The sequence below is a fragment of the Temnothorax americanus genome, unplaced genomic scaffold (assembly GCF_048541705.1).
Source record: "Temnothorax americanus isolate GAGA-0224 unplaced genomic scaffold, ASM4854170v1 Scaffold1, whole genome shotgun sequence".
NCBI classification, from domain to species: domain Eukaryota; kingdom Metazoa; phylum Arthropoda; class Insecta; order Hymenoptera; family Formicidae; genus Temnothorax; species Temnothorax americanus.
The window spans coordinates 8,920,558-8,935,276 of NW_027509230.1; the positions used below are offsets into that span (position 1 = coordinate 8,920,558).

The 14,719-nt window shown below is 40.3% G+C and overlaps 1 protein-coding gene across 3 annotated transcripts in view; it reads left to right on the forward strand.

Moving 5' to 3' along the window:
* Positions 1-11,690: 11,690 nt before the first annotated feature.
* The window catches only part of LOC143895896 (3-hydroxyisobutyrate dehydrogenase, mitochondrial), a 29,265-nt gene continuing 26,236 nt past the window's right edge, over positions 11,691-14,719 (forward strand). Inside the window, exon 1 of one of the 3 annotated variants that reach the window (XM_077403404.1) lies at positions 11,691-11,860. In XM_077403404.1, the coding sequence (XP_077259530.1) occupies positions 11,798-11,860 (63 nt within the window). In that variant the 5' untranslated portion in view covers positions 11,691-11,797. The remainder of the gene's footprint in view (positions 11,861-14,719) is intronic. The other 2 variants (XM_077403360.1, XM_077403396.1) reach the window with 2 other exon arrangements.

Genomic DNA, 14,719 nt, shown 5'->3' on the forward strand with positions numbered 1-14,719 from the left:
TTTAATTACCGTATGTGAGTTAATATTTATTATTTTAACACGAAACAGTATTATTTTAACTTCATTAGTTTAGTTAAATTAACGACATTTTGTGTAGGAGCAGTGACCTATAGAAATAGTTAAAAATGACTCAAATTGAGTATATATAACTTGACACTACGAATTTAATAGTGTGAAGATACCGAAACGCAGGGCAGAAGTAATAAAAGTCGAGATTCGTTATTAAATATTCGGGCAAACCGCGGATATCTGGAAATGTTCGGGACAGCGTACCGCAACGTAGAAGTACATATATGAAAAGTTCCAATTTCCGATACACGCAAATGATGTATCTCACTTTTGTTTTTCACGCAACCCATTTTCTCGTTACCATTCGTACCTTGCTCATCTTTTAAGTTCAGTCGCAACGTTTGTAAGAAAGATGTTAGCAGCGATTCTTTTAAAATTAATGATTCTCATAAGATCAGGGGTCCTCGATATTATCTTGTTGATGCTTTAGACGAGTTTAAATATCTGCTCAACACGTCAAGCTTCGTATCCGCACTAGTGTCTAACAGATAAGAGATAGTAAGATTTTTATTACACATTACGAGAAAGCGTATTTAACACGTCATAGCCTCATAAGTATCTTAATTTTTTTTATCGCGGCCGAATTAGACGCGGAGATATATATGTCGTTGTATGCACAACTCCGGAATTCGACTAAAAAAACACAAACGTTCTTTCGATGAAACAAATACAGATCGAAACAATTAGGAACATTCTTGCTTGATAGCGATAAGGTATCGAAGCGTAGAAAAAAAAATCATTAAAGTGTTTTGTTCCAAAAGGCAAAAAACAAAAACATTTAGAAGAAAACTATTATAGTGGCGTTTTGTTTCAAAGAATAGGTTAGCAGTAAGGCATTATAATGCCGCATAATGGTAGTCAAAATATAATACACGTGAAAAAAAAAACGACGTTTAAAGAAAAACCTTCTACGACGCGTGTGACGTGTGAAATGCGCAAACGTCTCGCCTGGTGATCTCGCGTTGCGCGACACAACTCGATGTTATATTTCATTTTGAATTCCTCTGACCTGTATCTTATAAATTATGCAGTACGATATGGAGTGATAAAAACCTATTTGTCAAAGTTTCACGGCTATGCGCAAAATATACGATCGCCCTGGCGGCGTCGAGTAAGCGCGGCAAGTTGGATGCAAGACCGTGGTTATTCGACACATCGCGGCGAAATTATTTCGGATCGGGAGCGGAAAATGGCGCGGGTAACTTGGACGCGACGAAATAATAGAATCCTCTCCGGAAAGTTATCAGGTCCTCCCCAAAGAAGCTGTTAATCGATGTCGCAATTACCGCGTGAACAAAAAAATCATCGGTTCTTATTATACTCGATTAGACCATCGGGACAATTCGTCGTGTAACAATATTGAAGTTTAATAATTTATCTTACGTTGATTACCGACAGGTCTTAGTCTCTCAGTCTCAATAGACTGTTTACAAGCGCGCTTTGAATACGTTAAATGTTAATGTCGCGCCAAGTCGCGTGCGGCAACGAAAGTTTAAGATGAAACTTGTCGCGCGACAACTCTGATGGTTATTTCGAAGACGCCACTTCAGCATTCACCGCCGTCCGCGGCGCGTTGTATTTCGCGACCGTAATTATTTCGGCAATTCGCTATTTTCATTAATTCTTCGTTAATTGCAATTATTTTCTCTCAGCCCCTATTTATTTCCCCCCAAAACAAACATTCCGAAATTACATCGTTACCGTTAATGAGTTAAGCTACTGCAGTCAGATCCAAAGCTGCATTTACATAGATTTACATGACTATTGCGAGCGATTACGCGATTATTTGGAAACGTCGGATGAGTTTTCGCTTTTCAGTTAACATCGCCGTTTGTCGCGCGTGATAATTAAGGAGGCTCTTACCCGGCTGCTCTAATCAATGTAGCAACCGAAAAATTATCATTAATAATAATTGGTTATAAAATTATCGGAAAATTAAATAAAAAAATAAAGAATGGTTTTTACATAGTGTAAGAGTAAGTTATATGTTCTATTAGTGTAAATATTAAAATTTATACAATAAGTCAGTTGACTACGTCAGAGTGCTAAAGAGCAGAATAATAACATGCGCGTGTTACAACGTCGTCTGCAGCAGTCTGCAGCTATAAGTGAGGTGTAGCCGTGTAGCGCTGTAGCGATTGACGCGATGAAGAGATGGAGCTAAAAGAAAGATATAACGTGAGAATGCTGAGAGGGAAAATGAAAGGAAAATTCTCGAAAATAAAGGTTGTCAATGCGCGAGAGAATAATTATGCCGCTACCATACAGCGCAGAGAAAAGACATGTGCAAGTGAGGTTAGAAAGAATAATTAACATTGTTTACTTTTTGATTTTCAAGGTTTGATTGGCAAATAATTGAAACTTATTGTTTATATAGGTACAAAACAATTCTCCGGAATGTTTGCATGCAGAGGATTAATACAACATTTGTAATACAACATTTGAAACTTGGCGCGATTTTGACACTCGGAAGATCATTCGCCTAACCTGTCGTACGTCATATTAAAACTACAATATCTTTTATAACTCATCGTCAACACCAAGTTTTCTTCTTATCATTAGAATTAATTTCATAAAGATCTGTCGTTTTATGATCGAGGTAAGAGCCTCCTTAAACGTAAACGTTATCCGCTTTCTTTTCTGCGTCGCAATATTGCAGTTGTGGCCGATGTCGTCTTGCCAAAGGGATGTAGACCGTATGCGAGATGAAGGAAACGAAATCACCCTTGAAATTTGGTTTGATTGCGCGCTATCGCTATAATACGTTACGGACTTACGTTACTGTTTATTGTTATTTCGCTTTCGCCTCGACCTTTCTCGCTGCGCATATCGTTAAAAGAATCGTTGTTACGTCTCTAACGGACTATAACTTCCCTCCTTTCCTTTCGCGTTCTCTCCTCCTTTTCCTAACTTACGTAACGCAACCAACGCGATCGAACGTTAGCTGCGACGGTCATCGCGCTTCTGCGCTTTTCTCACGTGGATGCGACGCCTTCGTCGCAAAGCATCCAGAAGTTAAAAGGATCCACCTCGGGAGAAAAATCAACTGTAAATCGTCGAATATATATAGTTGGAAAAAACTCATAAAGAAAAATTATATCAAGTAAAATACAGAGATCACGTGTAAAATTAAAAGAAACATTTATACACGCGCGATAATTACAAGAGAAAAATTTACGAATGTACATTTAACATTGTCCATAAATAATACACAGTTTATAGTAATGATTGTGAACAACTAAATGGCCAATATTAGTCAACGAGATCATTATATTTGAATGCTGTGGATTACATGCGTGACTCCGCCGCGAATAAACCGTCAGATGGAATAATCTCATGAATTAATATCATCCATCCGTCATCTCTCGCGGCCGTTATTGGCGTTTGTTTATTTATATTGATATATACATCACGCTAACCATAGCGACATTTCTGTCCACCGAACGTAATGGCAGTTGCGAATTTCCTGCATGCGCACGGTGCGCAAAACTTTTCAAGCCATGGATAGATCCCCATTATAATTTGCTGAGACTAAACCATAAGCATTTGAGGCCTTTACCGGCTCCTCGTTAGCGGATATGCTCGAGGAGAGACGGGGCATCAGGCGAGCTCCTTCGGCGTATTTCGGTGACCCGTGAAGTAAGTGGACTATTTCTACGAGCGCGGCGGATACCCGGCCCGCGATAAGGTCTATACAGCTACCTCGTTACTTTCCCGTCGTAATCGTAATAAAACCTCCGCCGTTGGCGAACTCTGTTCCCCTGTAACTACGTTAATTGGCCTACGAATAGCTCGCGCGGGCCGCATGACCCGACCACCTAACGGGTGTCTCCTTTACGTGGCGCGCGATAGTTCACTGAACGGCACGCTCCCTCCCCCGGTGATAGATTCTTGTTAAATATTTATCGCTATTAATTACGCGAGCGCACGAGAAGCACGCGCAGTCGCCGTAGCTAGACGAGGATTCAGCCAGGACTGCGCAGTCAGCGCTCAAGTACAATCTTCCTTTTTTTCTCTAGATATATTTGCGGGCGCATATTCAACTTTTCAAGGTCTGACTGTCAGTCACAGGTAGATAGACTCATTACGAAAATCATTCGTCACAATATATCCTATATTTTTCTATGTCATGAAACTTCTGTATAATATACATTTTATTCGTATATCAAAAATCCAGGATCGGATTTAAGATGGCAAAGGACAATCGATAGGAATCTTCAACTCGGATTCTTTTTTGAAACTAAAGAATCCTGCAAAGATGATCGTGCTACTATAGTAGCCAGGCAGTTTCTTGATATACGCGAAAGCAGCAAAGTACCTTTTACCAATACCTATCTCCCGAAAGTACTATAGCCGAAAAGCTGACGGGAGGAAAATTAGAGAAAACCGACGCGCAAGCCCCGGGGATCGAGCAGCTTTGCCAGGGTTAACTCATCGTTTCACGCTTATTAACGTCTTCTCGCGTACTCCGTCGTACGCGTCGACTCGAGAAAGAGCGCCGGGTCGTTTCCCATTCGGGGAAAGAGCTGTATAGCTCTCGTTCGGTCGCGTATAGCGCAGCCCGTGAACCGCCATGGCGCGCAAAGAAAGAAGCGAAGAATCAGCAGGGAGCGGCGCGGGACGGTTGCGACTTGCGGAAGAGAGAAAGAGACGAGAAACGCTTTTTACGGGAGACGGTTGAGACGCGGTGGTCAGGAACAGTAGAGGGAAAGGAGGAAGAGATACGAGGGGAGGACACGGCCAGAGGCCGGGTGAGCGACGCGGCGGAGGAGAAGGAAAAAAGGTGCGTCGCCGTCCGAATGGATGCGATACGCGTCGGAGATCGTACACGCAATGCTCGTCGTGTCCGTGTTGGCTACTATCTAGCCTAACTCGTGAAAGCCTAACGAACGCGCGTTTTCTCCTTCTCTCCCTCTCTCGCTACCCTTCTCTCTCTCCTCCTCCTCGACCGGTCGCGTGGAATTCTTTTTTACGGCGATCGCCGCGCGCGGCGATCTCCAGGGAGGCACCTGCCGCGCGGAACGGCGAGCGGTCGCACGGTTCCGCCGTTTTTCCGCACAAAGCGCACAGTTTCGCAGACCCGACGCGACCCAATTGGCAGCGTGAAAGATACGCGGCGAATCACGCAGCTGGGGGATAAAAAGGCGAAAAGGAGAAAGAAACGGGAGATTATGGCACCGGACTTTCTTCTCTCGCCAGCGTGAAACTCGTTCGCTTGCGTCGTTCACCGTTCGCGACCGCGTAATGAGCATAGATATGAGACACTGGTTGGCAGTTGCATTTAAGGAACGATTTCGAGAACGTTACTTACTTTTGTCCTTCTTTCTATCGTTATCTTATTAATTTAGTATGTCAGTCTATATATATACATCAATTATGTGATAACACCAGTGCAAGGCATTGGTGTTTTTTTATTGATAACGAAGCTATTTAAGATAACAATATCTTTATACTTTTCGCATTGAAGCGGGGCACGTTTCCCCGTAAAAAAATTTCTTACACATCTGTACAGGTCGGTGCTCTTCTTACCGGGTACGTGAATTTCCTGTGTCGCGTGATCGCCTCAGAAACATCTGTGTAAGATGTTTGCCAGAATGTTGCGCGGGACGCTCCTCGCTCGCCATAACTCACGTCCTTTGTCAGAAATCCTGCTACCTAGCGAGAGCGGCGAATATCCGTAGTTAATTCACTACATTTGCGCAAGAGAGATTACGTTACATATATTTAATATGTAAAGGACGGAGAGGAAGATGACTTGTTTCCAACGGGAAATGGAAAACTTCGAACTAGTCGTTCTTAAATATATTCACTAATTTCAGTAAACACTTTTAATCTTAATTGCAAATGTGATTTACTTCTGAAGATGAATATATATATATACGCGTAAAACGCACATGCGCTTGATCCCAATTGCTCATTAATTCTTAATATACGATACTTCGAAGCTAATGTATTCCTGCTTATTGTTTTGTAGAAATTATTTATGTGCATTCACGCGATCTATCGTGTTCAAATAAAGACGTCAAAGGTCTCGTTGCGATCGCAGATGAATAATTTGCGTAATTCATTTATCTTATAAGATAACACGTTAATCTGTTCAGCCGAGAGCGTCAAAGTAAGCTGTTATACGAGAAAGCGGCGATAGGTCCAAAGACGTTCTCCGTTCATCGATCACGATCGCGATATTGACAGCTCGTACGGTACCATTTCCTCCTCCTTCTCTCACTACGAAGGATCTTATTTGCAATTACCGTGAAAGTCCTAGCGAAATAGTATCGCGCGCTCACCTCTAACAAAAACCGTCCAATACAGTAAAATCTAGCAAGAATTAAGTTGAGATCAACGATAATTATTAGGCGATTGCTTAATCGCGATTTCAATGATTAGCAATACTGACAATACGACGATTGCACTTTATCTCTGAGTGCCATCGTATCTCATCTCATTAGATATCGTACTTTGTTCTACTTTCTGTGCGTTTACAAGGTCCACGATATTAAGGGGATCCTAAAGCGAAGGCCGAACTTCCTCGATGTCGGTAATGTCAACATTTCTAATCCTGTTTTTTCTATGTCACACATATCTATATCTGTCCTTGTCTAACGAAAGGCATCTGTCCTTGTTTCGCGTGCCGCGCCATCTCTCGCTACACGCAATATCAACCTGAATGTGCTTTTGCACATATAAAAGTTTATTTAAACTAATCTTTTTTTCTAGGCGTTGAATCTTAGTTCTATATTTACACAATATTGTTCCTACATGTTGTCCCTAGGTCATGCCGGTCTAACTTTGTGGATATTTATTGTGGAATTTTTGTACAAAGCAAATATTGTCGTCACGCGTTTACCAAAAATTTACAAAAATATTAATTTTTTTTTGTTTTCGATATAACGTCGACCACCATGACCTAGATTTTGATGCGTACTTTAATTCTAGACAAGAATTTTGGATTTCTATAAAGCCAATTAAAAGATTAGTGCTAAGAAAAAAAGCCGGTATTACGGACGGTTTTAGGATGCCCTTAAAGCTTAAAGCGAACTTCTTCCAAACTTTACTCAATCCAAATATATTTTGTGTCATACATGCAAATCGTTATCAATACTTTCTTTCCGGCGCGGAATGCTCGCGTCGATACTTCTTTCCAATATTGCTGCTAACGTTATCGATACCCGACAGTGTCGATATTGCAATCCTATTTGTAACTCGCGTGCGAAGCTGACTAATGCAGCGCAATGCGAGGTAGAAATATACCTAAATACATATATTGTATATATGTATATGTGTATAATCTCGCGTATATTTTTGCCGGCCGGAATCATGCCGGCGCGCTTAATCGTGAATAAATCTGTTTCGTGAAAATAGAAACGTCTACGTTTTCTACCCCGGTTATATGCCGCGCTCGGTGAAGTGAATTTTCTTCCCTCGGGTTCTACGGCGGCAAACGCGAGGCAACGTCTACTTTATTCATGCCTCGCGAAACGTGCATGCGACGCGCGAGGCAGCTGCGATTTTTTACGTTTTCTCATATAAACGCGACCGAGCCCGTAAGGTCGCGATGAAAATCAGGCGAGCGCGCCGCCGGCGCCGCCGCGCCGTTGCGAGACGGCGAGACGAATTCGCGTCGGCCAGCACGTTGGCAATTACGATACCGTTAAATACTTTCTCGCCGCTCGAAGATCGTACATCATAATTTGCAACAAATTGTGCGCTCGCGCACGGGGCGCGCGCTTTACGAAAGACGGTTGGACGCCCGTTGAAGGGCACGTGTACCACCCGCAGACTAACGTTCCGGAGAAGTCGGTTGATAATCTCCGTACACGTTTTTCTATCGGGATAAAAAATACGTCGCGCGTAATATCCTGCCGCGTATCATTTTTCACGAGTTTAATCCCTTCGGGAACGCCAAGAGGCAAAACACATCTACACGCCCTACGCGGACGGGGGGAAACTATTAATTTTCGTACGATATCCATGAGCAACGAGTGAATACGCGTCTCTCTCTGCTCTCTCTCTCTCTCTCCGCTCTATACCCGCTTTCGTTGCGCGGCCCAGCTCCTCGAAATAAGGCGACTCCCCGCGTCATTCCCTCGAGGAAACACGTATCGACGTATGACCGTAGGGTATCCTAACGCGCGAACCGCCCTTTCCCCGTCTCGCTTCCCGGTTACCGAGCAATGCGGGACGGCGCGGCGCGGCGACGGAAGCGAACGATATGGCCGGCGCGGCGCGGCGATGGATGCCGGGCGCCGGGCGTTCTCGCAATTTACAGCGGCGCAAAACGATTTCGTGAGGCGAGGAGGAACGAGGAACGTCGGCTGGCGAGCATGCCGCGTATGGATCGAGCTTTAGAGGAGTCGGATCCCCGCGCGCGCGGATCTCTTTGTGCTACGCGAGGGCCGGAGGGCCGGCTTTTCTTATTCCTTCTCTCCTCCAGGGACGGCCTCTGCCGATACCCTCGTCTCCGATCCCGACCGCCCCCTCATCGCCACCGCGCGCTCTACACCTTCCCTTCCCCGCGTCCTCCTCTGCGCCGTAGCGTGCCGTCCTGTCCTCACGGCGAGTCTCATCCTCTCATCTCGTTTAGGTCGCGCTGGCGGCGACGGCGGCGGCGGCAGCGAGGAGGGTCGCGAAAAGGGGCTAGGTGATACCGGGCGGCCGAGGGGAAAGGGCCGGCGAGCCAAGGAACGAACGAGGAGAGGAACCAAGAAGAGGCGACAGGGTCGAGGGAGAGTAGCTGCGGGACAGAAGGATATATGGCTGTGTATTATGTACTTGGACCCGCGCGTTACATACTCCTTCGTCGTCGTCCACATAAAGAGCGAGGAAGAGAAAGAGAAACGAGATATAGAGAGCAGGTGTGTGTGATATACGAGCGCGGATCTATCGATGTGCGAATGCGTGAGGGCGAGTGACGCGCGCTGCATGAGCGCCGAGGGGATTTCTTCTCCCTCTCTCTCTCTCTCTCTTTCTCTCTCTCTCTCTCTCTCTCTCTCTCTTTCCGTATGCGTGTGTGTGTGCGCGAAGACTCACTTCGCACGCGAGCGAAGCTCTAACCAGCTCGAATCGAAGACGTCGGCGGACCTGGAATCACGCGAGTCGCGTAAAAATGATCCCCTGATGTGGTCGTAAGGTGAGGGGACCGCCCGAGATCGCGGCGAGGATCTCGGGGCCGGCGTATATATAGGCGGACAAACGAGGGAGAAATTCCGCGCGCTGGATGTCGTCTCGGATGATGAACGTCTTCGGAGCGTTATTACATAATGCGCTGCGGAGGAGCACACTGCACGATTATGCGCTTAATCGAAACACTGAGAATATGAGAATGATATTGACCATTGACCTGAATTGCGAAGATTGAAGTTTTAGGATAAAAAAAAAAAGATTTTATTCGTGAAGAAGTCTACGATTTCAATGAATATCTTGCGTCAACTCGTTTGGCGTAATCTTCCATGGAAAGATGCGTTATTTGTCATATCAGTGTACCACATATAATTAAAAATAGGAAACTTGCTGTACTTATAACAATAAGATCTTTAAACACTTGTTTAAATATCGCTGTCGTTGTGTTTAAACATAGCGAATTGTTTTTATGGAAAACGCAAGTACTATACGTATAATTGATGTGCGTACTAGTAAACTGAGCATGCGCGGCTAAGCATCATCTCTTGCTTTACGGTACGCGACGGAATTATTACTGGACAGGAAACTGTGGTCTATATATCCTGATAAGATCGAACCGTTGACTATATATCTCCTAAACAGCTACTCGTGAAATATCGTCATGGGAATATAATTATTTTTTCATGGGACTATTATTTTTTTCTTCAAAACTTATATAATTCCTAAGCTGTTATAGGAGATAACGTAAGATTTATCGCTGATAAATAATATACTGGAGAATAATGTATGATTTTAAAAATTTAACAGTCATTCATTCTGACTGCGACTCATGCAAACTACACTTTTTATTAACTTAATGTAAGTAATATCTTTCATTTAAAAAATCTGCATTGTACTGCAATTGGCACAAGAATTCGTTAATAATTTTCCTGTGACAAAAAATACACAGAAGTTTGAGATCATAAATCATGCGAAGGTAAAATAGTGAACAGTGTGAACACACGTAGATTTTTATAACTCAAAAAGGCTGCACAAAAAGGCTTGTAGCGCTATCTGACGGTGAGTATGTTTATTTCATCTTTGCTCGCAACAATAGAAGATAATAGCGGAGAGAAGCCTGAGAGAGAGGTCCATCCCGGCCTTTTTCGTAGAACCACGTCCCAGCTTCACGTGGCCACGGTGTTCCACTTCTTCAGAGTGAACATCTTATCGTTTTTCTGGTTGTCACCGTCGATCCGGTCACCCGGTTCTTGCTCGGATATATGCTCATGTTTCGAGTTAAAAACGCCAGCGGAACACGGAGCAACGCGAGGTCGACGCAGGTCGACCGCGACGCGATTCGTGCGAAGTGCGAACGCAACGTAGTTATTATTTATTATTATTATCAGAGAGAGAAACCCGAGCGGCCATCTCTTTTTCTCTAAAGATGTATTTTCCGACGCGCTACCTGATGAGAAGGTGCAACACAACTACGTCGTTTCGCTCGATAATGGGCGCGTTCAGCAGACCAAGCCGCTCAGTAGCAGTCGAACGTGATTGGCTCTTAATTTTAGAACCAACCAATCAACACAGAGTGTTGATAAGACGAACTCAACAGTTGTGTCTGCTGAACGTGGCCAATGGTATATGGTTCGTGTCCGTGCTATGGTTCATGTCCGAACTACTTGTCAGATAGGCTGATAGAAGATAGTCGATGATTGTCGGTCCTTGTCTAACTCATCTATTCATCTCATTTTACTCTCATCTTGACTATCTTCTGAGTAGTCCGAACACGTATTCAAATAAGTTATTATGAAATTAAAAAAAAAAGGTAAAAAACGCGCCGTATACGCGTTTTGTACAAAATCTTTACTAAAAAAAAAATAAAGAGTAAATATAAATATAAATTAAGCAAAATAATAGATTACACATATTATCAAAATACAAAAAATATTTTAAAAATAAGTATGTATGGAGAAAAACGTTTTATTGCATTATATGTTCGTAGTTATTGCCTGCTTTAGTTGGTAGTCATTAATAGCTTTATCTCATATTTATATGCAATTGTTTAGTTGTAGAAAATACATTTATATCATAGAAAAACAATAAACGTTTTCACAGCTACATCTTAAGAGTATAATATATGTATAAGAATTTTAATACTCGTTATTTGGTCCCGCTGAGATGAGTTATCGTTAGTTGAATTATCTTTCACGTACATATTAAATAACATTTTATTGTGATAACATGTAAATAATAATTGAATAGCATATTATTGATAACACTATACAAAACTGTTTTCATTAAAATACAATAAAAATGAAATAAAATAAAAAATAAAATTATAAAATTTTTTAATGACGCATACATACGTTATATATAGTATTCACGATAACAAAAATGACTTCTTTCAAAAGTTTAACAACAGTAATTTTGCACTATAATTTTGAAATAATTTTCAAGGAACGATAAGATACAGCGATGCTTTATAAGGGAGGTTTTCAATAAGTCAGACGCACTTACTTCATTTGCTTCCAGTTAATTTTACTTGAAGGCGAAGGACTTCGCAAAAACTGACAATGAGTATTTTCAAACCCTAAGTATAAATCGTACTTGCCAGACAGCGATCATGCGGGTGTTGATGTACTTATTTTTATTGTTGGCCGTCATCGGAATCTTATTCGGAAAAGCAGTATGTATACACTAATATATAATAATAATTTAAAAATTTTTATTACTACAAATAATTCTTATCATTGCATCGTCCTATCAAAGGGAAATGATGACTTTGAAAGCGTAAGAACATACAGGGTGTCTCATTTTAAATGACGACTTCAAATATCTCTTGAACAATACATTTTAAAGAAAAATGTTTCCGATATAAGTGGAGAGTTCAAAGAGAGCCAGTAGTCGATCTTATTGAATTTTGGGTCCGGAGTTCGTGTAGGGCTCAAGTAAAATGTTTCAAATAAAAACCCTCATTCTTTTATTGTGTCATCTTTTTCTACTAATTAATTTGAACTAAATTACTAAAATGTTTTTTTACTAATTAATTTAAACAATTTTTATTTGCCTCATACTTTTTTAAATATTCAAGGAAAACTTTTTAACTGTTTTAATATTTAGCTTACGATACCTCGATAATTGTTTGTCGGAGGGAAAAATGGTACGGGGCTTTTTGATTTAATTTAGTCTCAAGAAATGCTGTTGCAAAATAATACCCTAACTTTTTAAAATACTTCTGTATACATAAAAGCTCCAAAAAAATGTATACACAATAGTTAAAAAAAAGAGATATTATTGCAACGGTATATTCTTGAGACCAAATCAAGTTAAAATGTTCTATTAACTTTTACATGCCCCGTGGGGTCCAGCGGACCCCAGCCCTTTACAATGATATGTTTTCAAATGTTCTTGCCAAAAATGGAGCTCATGCTCCCATTGATGATAGTTGAGTGCGTGACCTACCCGTTTGTACACTTATAGCAGTACTCAGTTTACTTAATTTTTTATACTATGTTGAAATTGAAATTTTAACAATATAAGCATTTTATTCTCTTTTCTAAGCCTTGAACAACATTGAAAAAAGTTTTCATAACTAAAGACAAAAAAATCAATGAGCAAGGAGACATTTTTCATGCTGGGGTTTTTTAGACCCCTCATGTTATTTACGAGATTCTTGAGAGGTGTGGCATTTAAGGGTTAAACTTTTATATAATTGGCAAACAATCATCGTGACGACTCGACCATTGGTTTTGGTCCTCGTCGTCGAGACGTTAATAATCTTTAATACTTATATATAAGCATCTCATTTTTAAATTAATTTAAATTAAATTAAATTATTAAATTTATTGCGCAAAATATATTACCTCAGCCAGGGTTCGAACCTGGAACTTCCCTCACAAAGAACCCTGGCTGAGGTAATATTTTTTGCAATAAATTTAATAATTTAATTTAATTTAAATTAAATTAAAAAATAAGATGCTTATATATAAGTATCAAAGTATTAACGTCTTGACGACGAGGACAAAAAACCAATGGTCCGTCACGATGATTGTTTGCGAATTATAGCCGGAAGAAATGAAAGTTTAATTGTTTATATTGTTGGCAAAATTTACGAATGTACATACATTGAAAGAAATTGGATTGAATTGAACAAATTGTACTAAAATCTGGGAACAGGAACAGTGATAATTGTGATCCCCCTCTTCGAATTTGCAAATATTATGTACATTTATTAATTAATGGTTAATTAATCACTTAATCAGTATTATTGAATAATAAATACAAATTTAATTCTTATAGATAATTTCTTTAAATATCAAATTTCTGTGTCTAGTATTTTTCTCTGTCTAGTTCGTCGAAATTAATTCTATGTTCCGTAATAACAGATACAGATTAAGTTGTAGTATTTCTATGGATGTGATTTTGATGTTCAGAAATTCTGGTTTTTAATTGTCTCATCGTTTGCCCGACGTAAGAAACATCACAATTTTTGCATGAGATCTTATAAACTACGTTCTTGTTGGATTGGATGGGGGGAGAGTGTCTTTCTGTATGTACTCTAATAAAATTTTGCATTTCATTTAGCTGAAAAACGAAAGATTAACGTTTAGATCTTTAGTGACGCTTATAAATTTCTCCGCAATGTTTGAATTAAATGTAAGGAATAGTGAACCAGATACGTTGTTCCTCGTTATCATTACTCGGTGAAGGTTCATTTTGTCTGTACATCTTTGCGTGTACATTTATTAAAGAGAGACTTAATTGTAGTATATTGATTGTGTTAAAGATAAATGATAAAAGATAGTCGTTTTTTAAGAGTGTGTCTATTATAAATTTTATATTTTTTGAATGGAATTTCGGATGTGACAATATAAACGCTCTATCTACCATGCCCATTACTGTGCCTCTTTTTTAGGAAATAGGGTGTTGCGACATAAAATTGAGATACCGGCCTGAGAAAGTAAGTTTGTGAAACCAGTGAAATTCCAAGACGTTATTATTGTTATTGATGATAGTTACATCCAAGAAATCTAGCTTTTCACCTCCTATTTCAATCGTAAATTGTAATCTAGGACGGTATGAGTTAAATACGTTAAGTATTGTGTCAATCGAATCTTTTGATGCAGCCATTGCTACATCATCTACATATATCTACAGTAAAACGATATAAAATAAAAGTTAATGTTTGCAACGCCCTATTCTCCAAGTCCTTCATTACCATGTCGGCAGCGATAAGAGACAGCGGGGAACCCATTGGGGTACCGAATTTCTGTTTATATATAATTTTATCGAAAATAAAATATGTTGAGTTTAAAATTAATTTTAGAGCTTTCAAAAATTCTTCTTTGGGAATGTGACAATTATTAGAGATATCCGGCCACCTAGTAGAAACGCTTTGTATTACTAAATTTATAGGTATGTTGGGTAAATAGAAAGAATACATCTAAAGATATAAGGGTGAAATCCTTATTAATATGTGTTCCATTTAATTTGTTAACTAATTCAAAGCTGTTCTCTATATGACTATTGGGTTTAGGTATGCTCT